Source organism: Eucyclogobius newberryi, unplaced genomic scaffold, assembly GCF_026437365.1.
Source record: "Eucyclogobius newberryi isolate DKJ021-1_F unplaced genomic scaffold, fEucNew1.0.hap1 SCAF_1, whole genome shotgun sequence".
Classification (NCBI taxonomy): Eukaryota; Metazoa; Chordata; class Actinopteri; order Gobiiformes; family Gobiidae; genus Eucyclogobius; species Eucyclogobius newberryi.
Window position 1 is genome coordinate 47,735,022 of NW_027315723.1, and position 19,045 is coordinate 47,754,066.

At 45.2% G+C, this 19,045-nt stretch overlaps 1 protein-coding gene across 1 annotated transcript; it reads left to right on the top strand.

Moving 5' to 3' along the window:
- The first annotated feature begins 9,641 nt into the window (after positions 1–9,641).
- On the top strand, positions 9,642–17,912 carry LOC140361823 (V-set domain-containing T-cell activation inhibitor 1-like). Its single transcript, XM_072447693.1, has 6 exons — positions 9,642–9,711; positions 10,427–10,561; positions 10,954–11,141; positions 12,352–12,654; positions 12,729–13,070; positions 16,405–17,912. The coding sequence occupies exons 3-6, from the start codon at positions 11,063–11,065 to the stop codon at positions 16,569–16,571; spliced, it is 891 nt and encodes a 296-aa protein (XP_072303794.1). The 5' UTR covers positions 9,642–9,711; positions 10,427–10,561; positions 10,954–11,062; the 3' UTR covers positions 16,572–17,912.
- Positions 17,913–19,045: the final 1,133 nt, after the last annotated feature.

Here is a 19,045-nt window from a genome sequence, read left to right on the forward strand (position 1 = left end):
ATTTTATCCTTCTCTGAATGTCAAAAACAAGTGCTATTTCTCCTTTATTTCTGCTGTTTTTATCTATTTTTTTCTTCCATTTGCTTTGTACATTTATATAATGTAAACTGATGTCCTGAATTAAAAAATATATAAAAACAAACAGTTACACTTACTAATGCATTAGGTGAGTTTCCAGACCCTACTGAGTCCAATCCATGGAGTGGTCTGCACAAATATTTATTAAATTATTGCCCAGAGTAAGAGTTTTACTCTTCATTTCATGGTTTTCCTCTTGGTTGCACTTTTCCAGCCCCAGGTTGAGATTTGGAGGGCTTGTCTTTATGTTAGATCTTTTATCCAATCATATTCTGCCGTCATGTGTTGCCAGGGGTCTAAAATCTGCCCTCTGACCTTCAGACTCAACAGTGCTGGTGCTTGTAGCTTAAAGTGAATGGAAATGAAAATTTAGTGTCAACCAATCAGCCTCAGAGTTGGCTGTTGTACGCCGTTGAGAGGTAGGTCCTATAGGCGGGTCTATGCAGAACCTCAGAACGAGGAAACTGAATTTGATAAATGAATTCATTTGCGTACTACTAAGCTGTTTTTTTCCAACCCAAAATGGCGGAAGGAGGAAAATATATTGATTTGGTCGAGGATATAATTATAGGGAGTGTCTGCAGAGCCGCGGCGCGCGGCCGAAACTGCCATGTTATGTTTGTGCCGGCCGCGCGCCGCGGCTCCTGAAACTGCTGCGCTATTTGACCGCGTTTTAGCGCCGTTTTAGACCACGCCGGGTTAAGGTTAGGTTTAGGGTTAGGGTTAAGGTTAGGTTTAGGGTTAGGGTTAAGGTTAGGTTTAGGTTTAGGGTTAGGGTTAAGGTTAGGTTTAGGGTTAGGGTTAAGGTTAGGTTTAGGGTTAGGGTTAAGGTTAAGGTTTAGGGTTAGGGTTAAGGTTAGGTTTAGGGTTAGGGTTAAGGTTAGGTTTAGGTTTAGGGTTAGGGTTAAGGTTAAGGTTAGGTTTAGGTTTAGGGTTAGGGTTAGGGTTAAGGTTAGGTTTAGGGTTAGGGTTAGCCATGAGGCTATAAGGGAAGTGCCGCGGTCCCTGAAACTGCGCGGCCATTTGACCGCACCGCTGGCTCTCCAGCCACGGCCATAATTATAATGCCTTTCTCAAGATTAACTTTTCAAGAAAAGTTAAACATTGTAAGGAGAGGTCGCCGACGCTGCAAAGCCTGTCACAGGCGGGTTCGTTCGCCACTTTCAAAGTTCCAACTACGAGCGCTATCAATGGCTCACAGGCTCCGAGAAGCACCGCAAACCCTACTGCTGGAAATGCCTTTAGCAAGCGGTCGATTTGGTCATCGAGACTACAAAGTACAGCTGGACGAGTGGATCTACAGCTCAGTGAACAAGCGTGCAGGGCAACGGAGCTGCACAATGAAAAGGTGAAGAAAAATAGGGAAATATTGAACTTAGTTGAACTGTATTGTACTCTTCCCCTGCAATACTCAGAATAGAAATGTCAATTTCAAGGTGACGCAAAGCCTGGTTAAACTGTGTTTCTGTCTAAATGTATAACGTCTAGAGCTCTTATTACCATCTTAATGATGGTAATAAGAGGTGGATTAATTTGGGTGGGACTCTGTAGGACCTCGTTGAAGGCTCTGGCCCATGGCACTGTAGTGTATGGCGGTAATAGTGATGATGGCCTCCCCAAACTCCTCCCAGTGCCGAGTTTTTGCCTCCGCGACAGCACGAGCTGCGGCTCGCTTGGCCTGCCGATACCTGCCGATGACCTCTGGAGACCTACAAGCCAGAGTGGTCTGATAGGCCTCCTTCTTCAGCTTGACGACATCCCTTACTTCCGGTGTCCACCACCGGGTTCGGGGGTTGCCGCCGCGACACTGAAAACCTTGCGACCACAGCTCCGAACCAGGGCCGGCCCAAGCCTTCAGGGGGCCCTAAGCGAAAACATTTTTGGGGGCCCCTCACCACGTCATCAGAATCAGTTTTATTGCCATTGTCAGTGAACAATTCACATATGGGAACTTTCTTCAACGAAAACAAAGCGCACCAAAACTCCAGGGCATCTGTTTGCCAGTAAGTTTATTCTCAACACCTCACAAGCTCAAATATTGCTAACTTAAATCCCACAATGCAACTTGGTATTCCGCTGACATCACCTCTACTCCCTGTACAAATAACACACGTCCCAGATATGTTTTTGGGCGTATTTGTGGGCGTTAAGGGTCGACAGCCACATTAGCACATTAGTTTAAATTAATGAACAGGGGGGGGTCTGGGGGCCCTCCCCCAGAGATTTTCAGACCTTTTTTGGGTCTTCTGCTGCATTTTAATGTGGTCCAGCCGGCTAAAGTAAGAGTAAAATGTTGAGGTTGTAATGCTATAAAATTATGATGTGATGAAACTGTGCCAGGAGAAAATGACTAAAGCCAGTTATTAATACAATAGTGTACTTAATTACTCAATACAATATTGGCTATGAAAAATAATTATGGTCAAATTGATATAGTTATCCTTACTAATTTATCTTTTACTGCTCCCAACTGTTACTTCTTGCTAAAGTGACAAAACAAGTTATATTAGATTAGACAAATGGCATAAGCATTGCTTGATTAACAATTAACACTGATAAAACAGTGCAAACATGTTATTCCCAGAGAATGAACAGAACGAGAAGTGAAGGTCCAAACCTCGCTATAGTGAAGAGACTGCGTTTCTGCAACTTTGCCACTTTTATATAAAAATATATAGTATTATTCTACAACAACAGACGTAATCATAATATGTCTGGTTATTTTTCACTATCAATGTATTATAATTTATAACAAATAGTCTAATGATTCTTTTTAAATAAATTGAAATGTTTTATTGCTCTATTAAAAGTTAATTACAATATAAATGTTTGTTCTGATCTGAACATCACACACTGGACTCACAAATGCTGCTATGTGATTGGCTGATGGACCTTACGTGCATAAACCTTTACGTTCCTCTCATTGCACGTTAAGAAGTCAAAGTAAAACAGACATCACGAGTCACGATTGATCTCACACATGGTGATGTGAGAGAGAAGGGACGCAAACTCAAACCCGCTCATCTCTAAGTGAGGCTGCACAGGGCCCGGGACAGGGGCCCGGGACAGGGGCCCGGGACAGGGGCCCGGGACAGGGGCCCGGGACAGGGGCCCGGGACAGGGGCCCGGGACAGGGCCGCACACTGTTCACTCCAAAGTCTCACGTCAGAGGTTCTGGACGAGACGGCGCTCGTCCGGACCGGATCTCCGCCTCTTAGTGACCGGGGCATAGACGCCCCTCACCGGCCTCACCTGCAGCTAACACTACGGGCTGGTGTAAATGTTAAGCTTATTATCTTTCATTCAGACACATATTGTGCGCGGGGCAGAGCTCTCGTCGCCTCCAGCCTGAGCGAACTAACGTAACAGAATCGTGTTGTTTCAAACAGCAGCTTTAACCGTCTCTTTGTAAGAGAAGTTCAATACCTGGAGAGTGTTGTTGAGTTTGCAGTTTCTTTACATCGTCAAGAAGTTTCTTCTTTCGTTTTTCGGCACCGGGGGGATATATTCCTCTGGACATGAGGACCACGCAGGGACCATGTTCTGTTGTGTTTATGTTTTGCTCTCGTTCTACTCGCGCCCAATCAGCGCAGGTTTGGTGTCTTGGTTGCCAGATTGTCATTACAAATAAATGCGGTTTGTGTGTTATATGTTACCGCTGTGTGCGCTGCCGCGCCAGCAGCGCTACTACACTAGTGGCGCACGCTGCGCTTGCACTTCGCATAAAACGGGTTGCCAGATTGGGGGCCCTATTAAAGCCTCGGGGCCCTACGCGGCTGCTTAGTTCGCTTATAGGCTGGGCCGGCCCAGCAGCCGCATCGACAATGGAGGCAGAGAACTGGCTGTCCCCAGCCTCCCCCGGGACATGGGAGAAGCTCTCCCGGAGGTGTGAGTTGAATACCCTACTGACAGAGTGCTCTACCAGACGTTCCCAACAGACCCTCACAATGCGCTTGGGTCTGCCAAGTCTGTCTGGCTTACTCCTCCGACAGCGGATCCAACTCACCACCAGGTGGTGATCGGTTGACAACTCTGCCCCTCTCTTTACCCGAGTGTCCAAGACACGCGGCCAGAGGTCCGATGACACAACAACAAAGTCGATCATTGACCTCCAGCCTAGGGTGTCCTGATGCCATGTGCAACTGATGGACACCCTTGTGCTTGAACATGGTGTTCGTTATGGACAATCCATGGCTATCATAGTAGTCCAATAACTGAACACCGCTCGGGTTCAGATCGGGGAAGCCGTTCTTCCCGATCACCCCTCTCCAGGTGTCACTGTCATTGCCCACGTGGGCGTTGAAGTTCCCCAGTAGAACAATGGAGTCCCCGGTCGGCGCACTGTCCAGTACTCCTCCCAAGGACTCCAAGAAGGCCGGGTACTCTGCACTACTGTTCGGACCGTAGGCCGACACAACAGTGAGAGACCTGTCCCCCACCCGAAGGCGAAGGGACGCGACCCTCTCGTCCACCGGGGTGAACTCCAACACATGGCGGTTATAAGCAAGCCCACACCAGCCCGCCGCCTCTACCCGCGGGCAACGCCAGAGAAGTGAAGCGTCCAGCCCCTCTCAAGGAGATGCGTTCCAGAGCCCAAACTGTGCGTGGAGGTGAGGCCTAGTCGATACCGCTCAATCTCCCGCACAAGCTCAGGCTCTTTCCCCCCCAGCGAGGTGACGTTCCATGTCCCCAGAGTTAGTCTCTGTGTCCGGAGAGCTGGTCGTCGAGGCCCCTGCCGTCGACTGCCGCCCAGATCACGCTGCACCGGCCCTCTACGGATCCTCCTGCGGGTGGTGGGCCCACGGTAGGATGGCCCCACGTCGCTCGTTCGGGCTGTGCCCGGCCAGGCCCCGTAGGGAAAGAACCGGCCACCAGGCGCTCGCCGTCAAACACCCACCCCAGGCCAGGCTCTAGGATGGGGCCCCGGTAACGCCAATCCGGCCAGCGTAACTGGCCTTGATATTAAGCCCATCATAAGGTGCTTCTGAACCGATCTTTGTCTGACCCGTCACCTAGGACCTGTTTGCCTTGGGAGACTCGGGCGCTCAAACCCCTCCACCATATTAAGGTGTCAGTTCAAGGAAAGGTATACTATATGGGTTAGATGGGTTATATATATGAGTATACTATATATATATATATATATATATATATATATATATATATATATATATACACTGTCGGCGTGCTCGTTTATGAAAGAAGGGGCAAGAATCAGAAAGTTAAAATCAATCAGATGTTTAATCCTTGCCATTTACAAGATTAATACATATAAACGGAGCGCTTACCTAAAATGTCCCTATCAAATGTGTGGCGTCTTACACGGGCGGTCCGGACGCGCCTGTCCCTATGCGCTCAAACAATTTATACATTTTCATCTGGGGCGTGATATGGAAGTTGACCCCTTCTCTCAGTATTCTGTCCTTGGGCTTGGGTCTGCAGCTTTGTCCTTATCTAGGAATGTGGTGAGTGGTGTGTGTGAGGCCAATTTCAGCACAACTTAGAGTGACTAAAATGAATACAATCTAAAGTTAATGTAGTTGGAATTCCCTTATTATTTCAAAGTACAGTTTTAATACAATTAAGTAAAGTTAATATTTGGTATTTCCTTCAACACAGTATACTAATATATATATATAGTATACAGTATTGTAGGATATGCATATGTCCTCCCCTGTTGCCATGGTGACAGGAATGCGGGCTAAAGGTGTTATCAGCTGTCCGTGTGGAGTTTTACGGTGTTAGAGACAACAGAGACGCTTTGAACTTTGAAAATAACTTTTCATCAAATGATATATTTGCGGCTCCGCCGCACAGAGACCGTAGCATGTAGATGAAAATATGGATAACTTTTTATTCCCCGCTTGGGTAGATGATATTCCCCAAATTTGAGCTTGATCGGGCTATCACCCACAGAGGAGTGTGTTAAAGTGTCAAGCATAAAAATGTGGAAATTAGACTGATTTTTCAATTTTCCCACAGGGATAACATGGAAGGTTTCTGTCATCGCTACGGCTAAGGCGTAAAAATTAGGGCATTGGTGTGATTGGCTTTTTTGATTGGGACGTCAAAATAGAATTTTGGAAAGAGTTTTGAACATTTTCGTAAAAAAGTTTTGTGTCCGTCCATGTTAATTTAAAAGTCACTCTGTTGGGGGCTCTATCGTGCATCAGGAAGATGAAGGCCATAGGGTTAGTTTGGGGGCATGGCCACATTAATATATATTTTTTGTCCTCACCAGAGGAATGCGTGCCCAGAATTTCGTAGCTCTACGACAAAGTTGACGTTGGGGCATCTCCCATAGGCGCAATGTATTTTGACTTTTGTTGGTGGCACTGTCGCGCCATTTTTTGACACAAAAAAAAATGGCCCATAAACAAAAACAAAATTTTTCGGAGACATATTATACATTGTTTGAAAGCGCTACGCCTTCCCCATGCCGCCATGGGGTGGAATTGTCATTACGAGCGCTTATGCTCTCGTCACTCCCCATCCCATCGGGGTCCCCCACCCACTCCCCATAGATTTCTATACATTTTAGCAGATACAAGCATGGCCCATGCCTGTGACATGGACTCTCGTGTACAGGACGATGCTAAGAGTGTTTTTGGAGGAATTGTAAATGAGGCGTTGGGAAGGAGACCCAATCTTGCGACCTCTGAAGGACTGTATAATTTCTGGATATATATTTCCCTAATCTTCCCAGGTTGTCCGGCCAGAACAAAGGAGGGCGTCAGCTTTGCTTATCACTCTTTATTTGCTTGATGTTTGGGGTTAGGTTTCTACAATACAGAAGTACAGTGAATAATGGATATTAAAACACAATAATTCAATGAATATGGGCAGATAAACATAGTATGTATAAACAGTAAAGGTGTGAATAGTTTGCTACGTTAAAACAAGTTCAAATGGGAAATAAGCAGTATATAAGCAGCAACATTCACAACAACACAACAGAGCAATGATCTCCAGCCATTTTCTCGCCAAAAACTATAAATTCCGAGCGTCCTTGAACGCATCACCATTAGTGCCAGCGTGCTGCGGAGTGATGCTGGCCTATGGTCCGTGAACGCATCACCGGCGCAGATTACACGGCCGAGATGGCGCCGGATGAATAAAACAAACTAACTACAGGTAATGACTAATAATAGCACAGTTAAACAGACAAAGACAAAGCATTAGGAGGAATAAACTCACATTCTCAAGGACCAAACACACAGGAAAAGCACACGACGAACGGGAAGCAGACGGAGGCACCTTGTGCCATACGAAGGGGGAAAAAACAACACAACAACTTTGCTAAACACACAGAAGTCCCGTCAGGTGCTGAACTATGATTGGTGGAGAGTAAGAAGACGTGATTGGCTGGACTATAGCTGGAGATCAGGTTACAACTAACAACAACAACAACAACTACGAAACGTCTGAGGAATAAGGTCTGGCGGTAATGCAACACTCAGATGCCAACCGCCATAAAACAACAACAACAACAACAACAACTAACGGTTGGCATTGGAATGGGCGGAATCTGCTTTGCAGTGTTGCGGCATTGTGGTGGCCTCTGACAGCCTTTCTGCATTGCAAAGCATTAAATCTGGGAAATCGGATTGCAGACAGGATGTGTTGAATGGCATCTTCTGTCTGATGTTCTCCCTGTCCAGGAAGGATGTGAGGGTGGATGGTAACGAAATGGCTGCTGCACTGGCTAAGCGTTCCCTTAGGCGGCCATCAATTGATGTGGCGGTTGAGTTAAGCAAATCTGAAATCAAGCCCGTTATCAAGAGTCATGTGGTCGGCCTTTGGCAGGAATTTTGGAGCCACTGTGTTACTGGACGGCATCTCTATCACATACAGGGTAGTGTGGGTCCTTGCGGGTCTATGGGCAGGAACGCGTGGGAGGAAAGGGCCTTCGCCCGCATGAGGATTGGCCATACTGGACTCAATTGGTCACTGAGTAGGATAGGCAAACATCCGACCGGTCTGTGTGGTCACTGTCGGGTGCCAGAGACTGTCGAGCATGTGCTGATTTGCTGTGAGGCTTATGATAGAGAAAGGACCGGGTTGGCCTTGTGGTTTCGGAATAATGGGCGGGAGTTCAATCTGCGGAACGTTCTGGCGATCCAGTCACAGGGTTTGTGTCAGGCTGTGGTTGCTTACTTATGTAGCACAGGGCTGGGTAAACGTTTATAGAGGTGGGGGGTGTTGGAGACTGAGCCGAGGATGAGGAGCAAGAGGATGTTCTAACGCGCTTTGACTTCATGGGCCTAGAAACGCCAAAGTGATGGAAGAAGGACTTCTAAAGGATAAAACGACAAAGACGTCCCATGACCTCATGGGCTTTGTAAAACAACAAAGACGTCCCATGACCTCATGGGCTTTGTAAAACAACAAAGACGTCCCATGACCTCATGGGCTTTGTAAAACAACAAAGACGTCCCATGACCTCATGGGCTTTGTACAACAACAAAGACGTCCCATGACCTCATGGGCTTTGTACTTCCAAAGCAATGGAATAAGAATTTTTAAGGACTACGACAAAGTCTGAGGGGAGGAAGAACTTCTATAGGATACAATGACAAAGGCATCTCATGACCTCTTGGGCTTTGTCAAAGCACTGGAAGTCAAAGCACTGGAAGAACAACTTTTAGGACTACGACAAAGTCTGGGGAATAAAGTCTGGCGGTAATGCGACACTCGGATGCCAACCGCCATAAAACAACAACAACAACAACAACAACAACTAGTAAATAGAAACGTAAAATAATAGCACTAATAATAAACTAATAACTAAACCGGAGTGACTAACTAAATGATGAACAAATCAAACACTATATTTACATGCAAACACTAGACACTTGTTAACAGGAATGCAGCGCTTCGTGCTGCTGTCTATTTGTGTCATAGCAGGAGTAAGTATGCATGATCCATGCCTTCGGCATGTGCTAGTTCACTGTATGTGCCAGGGGTGACGGGGTACCAAACAGGCGGGCTGCGCCTCCATGTTTGGTACCCCGCTTTACATGGGGATGACGACCGCGAAGTGGTCACACAGACAAGTGGATACATTCAATATAAGAATACAAATTGTTTTATCTTGAACGATCTGGAATAACGTTGCTTGGACTTAGGACACTTTGGACTTTGGACACTTTAAAACGCTTCATCACGCTCTGACAGTGACGCAGGAAACAACACGCCCTTCATCCCCTCCAACAGGGTTAGAGCAGGTATTGAACAGGTATTGAGCTACCATTTTGTCCATGATTATTGGCTCGGGACGCACTCTCAGTTGGCGCCATGGATGTATTTTTATCTGGATAGGGTACGCCCCCTCTGCCTCTGGCTCCAAATTGAGTAGTGGCCACTTCGCAGAATGCAGCCTTTTGGTCGGACCATTTCAGGAGTTCGGCCTCTAAAATTACCAAACATGCTAAATTGTTTTTAGTCTAAAAATAAAATAGAAGGAATTTCACTCTTCAACTGTTTCTAAAATACTTAAAAAATACATTTTTAACCTCCCGGTGAACGGTGTACGCGCACCGAGCGCGCACTTCACCCTCATGAACGAGCCTCAGGAGAACATGTGACGGAAACTAAACACAAGCAGAAGAAAGTGACGAGACCACGATACACGTAAGTTGTGTTTGTATGTCATTCCTCACGTTTCACACATCGTTCCATGTGAAGTGTAAATCAACGATTACACAGTTAACACGAGTTAACACAAGTTAACACGAGCTAACGTAAGCTAAAGTTTAGCTACACAAAGATGCAACAACACGTCATGATGGCTCGTGCTTCCGCAAATAAATAACTAATTATTTCTCTTACTAAATAGACAAGAGGTTATGCACAGATCAAGGAAAACTAGAGAAAGAAGGGAAATAAAGTGATTTTTGTATTATGTGCTATAAAAAACAACCAATAATTCAAATATAACCTGCTGAATTGGGTCATATCTTACATATATAAATGTAAACGTATGTAAAAGTGACAGTGGTGTACTCACAGGGCTGAGACGACATTTGAGGTTTTATTACCCATTTAATAATGATGTGTGCTGTGTTTAAACAGCAAAGCACACGCTTGTTTTCTATAGGAATGTCATGGATTTACTTCCATGGAATATGTAGAGATTTAGCAAACATGTCAGTTATGTTCTAACTTCTAAGGTTTAAACTTATGCATAAGTAAATGACTTTTGGGTCTAGCTTTAAAAATGAATGTGAAAAGAGGAACTTTTGTGTTACAGAGCGAAATGTAAATCTGTCAATAACATATTCCAGCTTTTCTCTGTTAAATGTGCAGAATATATCAATGTTCTAATGAGTATCTTTCTCATCTTCAGAGTGCTGACCAGTGAGTTTAGTCTGTCTGTGCTGTCCAGAGCTCTACAGGTCACTACAGGTCACTACAGGTCACTACAGGTCACTGCAGACACAGAGTCATCTCAAGTAAACTCCTGACGACTCCAAAGCAAAAGGTATTTTAATAATAACTTGTGCCTCGACTAAAAGTAAACAGTGTAGAATCAGTACTTTGAATTTATAAAATGTCTGTTTTGTTATGACCAAAAAAACTAAAAGATAATTGTTCTTCAAAAGAGACACTCCTGTGTCACATGTGTCTGTGAAGCAGCTTCAGGACAAACATCTGAAGTGTATGGTCTATGACTTGTATAAATCTAATACATATGAAGTGTATGTTATGTGACTTGTATAATCTAAAACATATGAAGTGTATGTTCTATGACTTGTATAAATCTAAAACATATGAAGTGTATGTTCTATGACTTGTATAAATCTAAAACATATGAAGTGTATGTTCTATGACTTGTATAATCTAAAGCTGTGACATGTTCTGTTTGTCCCTCAGTCATACGATGGAGCTGAACGGAGGAGTTTACTGAAGTCCTTTTCACCAGAAGACTGCGTGCCATGGAAACAAAGTCTTGTTAAATACTGAGATTTGGTTGGCGCATGTCATGGCGCCCTTCAACATGTCCCCGTTCTCTCTGTTTGTGTGGACCGTGTTTTCTTTGGTGTCGCGCGGCGCGTGTGAAGGTGAGTGGGTCTTCTGTGGGTCTTCACACACTCACACACAGACAGACACACACACACACACACTCACACAGACAGACAGACAGACACACTCGCACACACAGACAGACACACTCGCACACACAGACAGACAGACACACTCGCACACAGACACACACACACAGACAGACACAGACAGACACAGACAGACAGACCGACCGACCGACCGACCGACCGACCGACACTCTCACACACTCTCACACACTCTCACACACTCTCACACACTCTCACACACTCTCACACACTCTCACTCTCACACTCACTCTCACACACTCACACTCACTCTCACACACTCACACTCACACTCTCTCACACACTCACACTCACACTCTCTCACACACTCACACTCTCTCACACACTCACACTCACACACTCTCACACACTCACACTCACACACTCTCACACACTCTCACACACTCTCACACACACTCTCACACACTCTCACACACTCTCACACACTCACACTCTCTCACACACTCACACTCTCTCACACACTCACACTCACACTCTCTCACACACTCACACTCACACTCTCTCACACACTCACACACTCACACACTCTCACACACTCACACTCACACACTCTCACACACTCTCACACACTCTCACACACTCTCACACACACTCTCACACACTCTCACACACTCTCTCACACACACTCACACTCTCTCACACACTCACACTCACACTCTCTCACACACTCACACTCACACTCTCTCACACACTCACACTCACACTCTCTCACACACTCACACTCTCACACACTCACACTCACACACACTCACACTCACACTCACTCACAGGCACCTCCTGCCTGAGGGGAGTGGCCTCCTGCTTGAGGGGAGTGGCCTCCTGCTTGAGGGGAGTGGCCTCCCGCCTGAGGGGAGTGGCCTCCTGCCTGAGGGGAGTGGCTCTAAAGTCCATGTCCCGGGTGAGAAGGGTTGGCTGTGTCTCGCCCGCCGTGTCTCGCCCGCGTGTCTCGCACTTTGTGTCTTGCCCATGTTTCACCTTGTCCTTTGTTGGTCTATTGTCTTTGTCTTGTCCACATCTATCATGTGTAAATTATTTATTTTCAGCATTTCCCTCCCTCGTGACACTTGTAGATCACATCAGGCTTAAAAATCTGACCCAGGATTAGACCAGAGTTGTGTTAAAGTTTCCTCTGGTGTTTCAGACGTGACCTGCAGACTGGGGCAGAGCTGTGTTCTGCCCTGCACTTTCCAGGGACAGTTGGAAATGGTGTACTGGACTCGATTACCAGGAGACTTTAACGTTCATGTGTACGTTAAGGACAAAGACGAGCTGACAAACCAGCTTCCCCTGTACGTGGGCCGCACCTCTCTGTCTGAGGATCTGTCCAGAGGAAACGCCTCCCTGATTCTGTCTGAGGTCAGAGTCCAGGACCAGGGCAGGTACAGGTGTTCCATCAGCTCCAGTGAAGGACAACACCACAGGAACCTGGAGCTCAGCGTGTTTGGTGAGTGCGACTGCACGATTCTGCGCACATCAGACAGTTACATGAGACACAGAACATGATCTTTGTGTCTGTAGCTCCAGTGTTGGAGGTGTCGCTGCAACAGAAGGCAAAGCAGCTCCTCTGTAGATCTGAGGGACTTTTCCCCAAACCCTCGGGCTCCTGGACTCCCTCGTCCCTCCAACACAACACCTCAGTGTCTGAGTCAGAGAAGGGTTTGTTCACCATCATGAGCATGGTGACACTGCTCGACTCTGAGGATAATTACATCTGTAACATCAGCACTGAGCACAACTGGAGAACGGCTCATCTCCTGGTCAAAGAAGAAGAGTATCTCCTGTCATCTCATCCTGATGGGCATTATTCTTGTCTCCAAAACACCGACACGGGTTCAGTGATTATGCGCATTGTGGTCAAACGTGAGTCGCTTTAGTCATTCCTGCCTTTCATGTAGTGCTATTGTCTTCATGTTTCTTTCTTTTTACAATCTCCCAAAATAAATATAACGTTGAACACATTTTTAAGCTAAACTCAAAGATCAAGTCTGTTTATGCAAAGGCCGTGGCTGCAAAGCCGCGGCGAGGTCAAATGGCCCAGCAGTTTCAGGAACCGCGGCACTGCCATATAGCCTCATGGCTAACCGTAACCGTAACCGTAACCTTAACCTTAACCTTAACCTTAACCTTAACCTTAACCTTAACCTTAACCCGGCGCGGTCTAAAACGGTGCGGTCAAATAGTGCAGCAGTTTCAGGAGCCGCGGCACAAAAAACCCGTGCAATTTCGACCGCGCGCCGCGGCTCTGTAGACACTCCCTTATGCAAAACTGACATGGCTTTTGTAGAAATGTAATGTCAGTTTACATAATCACTTTATACTTTTGTTTTTACGCTTTGGGGATTTCTCTTTTGGTTTTCGGTTCAATTTTTTTCTTCGTCGGATTATATTGTTACACTAAAAAGGTAAGATGCCAATCTCATTGGATTAATTTGTAAATGTGTAACAGAATACATACCTAAACCAGTAGTTCTAAAGGAGGACAAACAGGAAGTTACTGGTCCTTTTAAGGGGGTTACACACCGCGGCGTCCAAAGCGTCCAGTGTACATTCAAAGTCTTTGTAAAGGCACGCCGAATTTGGCACAATTTCAAAATTTTTGATGTGCGATTCCTGCGTTTTCGTACGCTCTTGGCGCTTTGAGCCGCCCAAAGCGGCCAGCGCGACATGTTCAGCTTTGTTCAACTTTCTGTGGCAGATGCGCCGCAGCAGCCAATCAGAGACGACGACCCGGAAAAAGACCCAAAACAAACCTGCAAGATAAAAATAAATCCTTAAGACGCAGCTCTTGGAGCAAATAATGATATTGACTAAACTCTGCTCAGTTCTGAAGTATATGCGGGTCCCAGACGGGCCCCGGAGCCCATCGCCTCCACTTTGGGCTTTGTAAAGTTAATAAACCAAAGCCATTATCCACGATTAAACTCCATTTACACCGCGAGAAAACCAACACAGCACAACTCGTCCACTGAGCATGTGCGCAGGACGACTCGGACGCACGTCTGCTGTTGAGGGTATTTTACCGGCATGAGTCCGGGGCGTTCAAATTCCACTCTGTAAATGTTTTTGTATCTGATATTTAAGGCCCACTTGTTTTTCACATCTGCCTAGTGTATTTTGATTGTCTGCTATGGTTCTATCTGGGAGTGAGACCCCCTCTGTGTAGACCACCTTCCCTCTCTTAGTCACCATCCGACCACACTTCTCTAGTCCAAATGACGTTCCGATATCTGTGGTGTGGATCAGGAAGTCAATGTCCCGCTCGCTCTTAGCATACAGCTTGATGTCATCCATGTAGAGGAGGTGACTGATGGTAGCCCTTTTCCCGAGTCACTATCCATAGCCAGTCTTGTAGATTATTTGGCTGAGGGGGTTCAGACCTCTGCAGAACAGCAGTGAGGGGGTTCCGACCTCTGCAGAACAGCAGTGAGAGGGTTCAGACCTCTGCAGAACAGCATTGAGGGGGTTCTGACCTCTGCAGAACAGCAGTGAGGGGGTTCAGACCTCTGCAGAACAGCATTGAGGGGGTTCTGACCTCTGCAGAACAGCAGTGAGGGGGTTCAGACCTCTGCAGAACAGCATTGAGGGGGTTCTGACTTCTGCAGAACAGCAGTGAGGGGGTTCTGACCTCTGCAGAACAGCAGTGAGGGGGTTCTGACCTCTGCAGAACAGCAGTGAGGGGGTTCAGACCTCTGCAGAACAGCAGTGAGGGGGTTCTGACCTCTGCAGAACAGCATTGAGGGGGTTCTGACCTCTGCAGAACAGCAGTGAGGGGGTTCAGACCTCTGCAGAACAGCAGAGTTTCCACAACCTCATCGAGTTCCCTATGAAGACTCTTAGAGCCCCATTGATGTTTTACAACTCTAAGCATTCAATGATCTAAGTGTGTGGCATTGAGTCATATGCTTTCTTGTAATCAATCCAGGCAGTGCTCAGGTTGGTGTGTCGGGTTCGGTTAGCCATTCAGGGTGATTTCCGTCCCTTAGCAGTGAGTTCATTTGGGCTGCTAGGCACTCGTGGAGTGAGGTGAGTTTCTTAAGCCAGTATGCATGTATCATGTCAGGGCCCGGTGCTGTCCAGTTTTCAGACTCTTTCCTGTATGTCTACCACAGTGATGGTGTCGAAGTTTAGTCTATACAGACTGCGAGAGGCGAAGATCGTTCTCAAGTTCTTTATTTTATGAAAACAGGGAAAAACAGGCAAAACAGTAGCATGTTGTTTGCCTTGCAACTGAGATTCGACTCTTCACAAGATTTAGCTGTGTTTTATATCGCTGTTGCTTGGGTCTGATAAAAATGGCCTGACCTTCGCTATGACGTCCGCTTTAAGATTGTTTAGACTAGTCCACAGATAATCAGAAACTACACAGAATAATTAAAATACACAGAATAGTTCATTGTGACCCATATGCAGCAAGATTGTCTTGACTCATGATAAATAGGACACAGACATGACAATAATTTGATCAATATCCACAATGGTAACTGGATTCTGCTCTTGATTTTGGGATGCTTCGCTCTCCCATATGGCTTTCCAGTACTGTGCAGTTTCCAGCCTTGGTGGGTCTGCTCTGCTGTTATTACCCTGCCATTGAGCTACACCTTCGCCGGTGGAGATGAGAACAACCTGATTATTATTCTGGTTTAATTCTCTCTCGTGTAGCTCTTTAGGCGGCTGGCTAAGGTTTGGAGCCTTTGTTTGGCAGTTTCGAGTGCTTCAGGTATCTGGTTGTACCTCTTGGGTACTTGCTTGCTTTGCACCTTTCTGGGCGTCAGACAGTTGGCTCACCTCTCTCCGAGCTGTCTTGATCTTAGCCTCCAACCTACTTTTCCATGGTGGGTATTTCATATCATGGTTGCTCTTACGATAGCCAAGTGTCTCAAGGATCACTGCTGCTGAGTTGTATGTCAGCTCATTGGTTTCAGTGATGGTTGCCATAAGGATAGCAGTCAATGCTGCATTCACATCCTCTAGAAGACTTTCTGAGAGTACTTCACTCACTTCACTGGTACCCATTGCCATATTGTCATAGCATAGCATAAATATATATTTATTATATATTTATTTATTTATGTTTAAGATTTTAAAGAGAAGGTAAAGTGATCACAACAGAAGTACATACTGGGAGGACTCGAACCTGCTCCTACCTGGTAAAAGGGTGAACGTCTCTAACAAAGCTGTGTGTTTTTTCCAATAGGAGAACAATGGACATGGAGCTGGGTACAGAGCTGTGTACAGAGCTGGGTACAGAGCAGTGCCACAGACAGGAGCAGAGCCACAGACAGAAGCAGAGCCACAGACAGGAGCAGAGCCACAGACTACACCAATGAAGCAGAAGAAGAAGGACAAAAATCCAACAAGTAAAACAACAAAATTGTAAAAAACGTTTTTGGAGGCAGCAAAGCATTCTGGGAAACAGGTCAAGAGGATCCAAACACTCCAAACATGGTCCTGGTCATTTTCTTGCAGGTGAAGGTCATCGTTGTGGCAGAAGTAACATCAGGGTTTGGCCACTTTAGGTGCTGCTGTGGATCATTTACACTGCCGCTGTGTGCTTGAGCAAGACACTTTGTACACATTGTCTTATTTTATGTGTTAAACTTGATTGTGGTACTTGGAGAGACAGTTGCGCAGATTGGGAGCCTGGGTTAGGGTGAAATACTGAAATATTAGAGAAGATGATCAATAATAAGAGACGTGAGCTGTTCTGACGCTTGAAAGAGTCACTGTACTGTACATTATGCATTGGTGCTGTGGTTAAGGTGTTGGGGGTCAAACCCACAACCTCCCCGCTCAGAGGCAGGAGTCTGGTGCTGAAGACGTGTTAATGTTTCTGACCAGTTTTGTTTTTCTTTTGGATTTTATAGGCGTGACAACAGCGATGTAAGTGTTTACCTCAGTGTTCTCAAACCACTAGTTCTTCATCCAGATCTGATCAGGCCTTAAACACGGCTAAAAATGACCTAAAATTAAACCAAACCAGGTCTAAAATAAGACTAATACGACTGATTTCTTGTGTGGTCAAATGGTTGATCTCGCCTCTTATCTTTTTAATTTCCTGTAGCACTTGTTCAACCTCCAACAGTTTTAATTTGTCCTGCAAATCTTTTAGCTTCAATAATTTTGCCTCTCAAAACTGCTTTAGCAGCATCCCAGAGGATCGGAGGAGAGTTTTACCATTGTCGTTTTCCTCTGCATCACTTTCAATGTAGTTTGTCTTTAAGGGTTATTAATCAGAATTGTAGAATAGACCGTATGTGGATTAGCGAGCACTGGGGTTCATCAGTTAGCTCTATGTTATATATTAATTTGCAGAATTTATTATTATCATGTTTCCAGTTCTTGTTTTTAGTTTGATGCGTCTCCTGCAGAGCTGAACATGAAGGTTCCAGTTGCTGCCACAGGTTAGGGTTCCCTCAGAGTGGTTTGTTCTCAGGTCTGTCACAAGTAGAAGGTGATATCACTCTCTGGTGGAACACACACATTGATTAATAATTATTTTAACCAGGACAAATCTACCATTTTTGTCTTTATGTTCAAATTTCAAAAGCTTTTAGTCTTACAAAATTAGACTAATGCTGATGTCCTTGTGCTGCACTGTTAAGAAAAACATGTAATTTCCCCATTTTGGACCAAATACTGTGTTTTTTCAAATCAAATCAAAATTGAGGATGATAAACTGTCACATTTATATATGAACTCTAAATCCAGATACTTTAAATATGCAGCTTTGAAGAAAACTGAATAAGCACTGATATTATTGAATGTGATCGAAATAAATCCTATTTTCAAAACTGTCTTGTCTAATCATTTTAAAGAAATAGCTGGACTGGAAAGACTTTATTTACACTTACAATATTTGACATGAACCTCCAGCGGGACATTGGACCCAGCATGCTCCAGACACACCACCTGGGGGCGCTACTGCAGTGTCAGAGCGTCACTACAACAGTTTCCACACTCCATCAGGTTCATTCTGTGGATTGGCTCTGTTTTCTGTGACACTGAGGACGTTCTAACGTTCAAAAGATAAAATCGTTTGTGTGGAATTTATCTCAAACACTTTAAATGAGCTCCAATGTAATCGGAGCAATCTGAGTCATGCGTGGGAAGGCCATAAACGACAGAGATAGAGTTTTAGAGTCCCCGGAACACAAAACCATCATAAAAGCTGCAATAATGTGAGAGTTTGTCATTTTAAACTCTCACTTACACTTTTATAAAACCCTGAAGTTGAACTATTTTCTCAGGTAAAAAATAAATACATTAAAATATTCAATGCATAGATTTTCAAGCCCTCAAATTCAACAGCCAAAATAATAATAATAATAATAATAATAAATATAGCCGCAAGCGGCAATGATCGGCCCTCGCCACGCCGCCGCCAATTGTCCTTTTATTACACCTACTGCTGAGTCTATGAGGCTGTCACATCTTCTCCCCTTTGTTTTACCATTCAAAAAGCAATTTTATTTTGAATTCTTGAGACCGTGACTCTTTGAATACAAATGTGGATAACTTTTGATGGTCCACCCCTGAAGATGAGTCTCACCAAATTTCAGGTTAATAGGGCTAACGCCCGAGGAGGAGTTTGTAAAAGTATAAAGTGTAAACATGTTCTGGCGATTTCTCCATTGGAATAAGATGGGAAGTTTCTGTTATTGCTATGGCAAAGCAGTAACAATTATGACATGGGTCTAGAGCTGGGTTTTGATTCAAATTTCAAGAATCGATTCGATTCCGATTTTTACGTTTCAAAATCGTTTTTTTTCCGATTTCTCAGATCCCATCTGATTCGCTCCAATTTCGATCTGATTTCGATTCGATCCGGGGGTTAA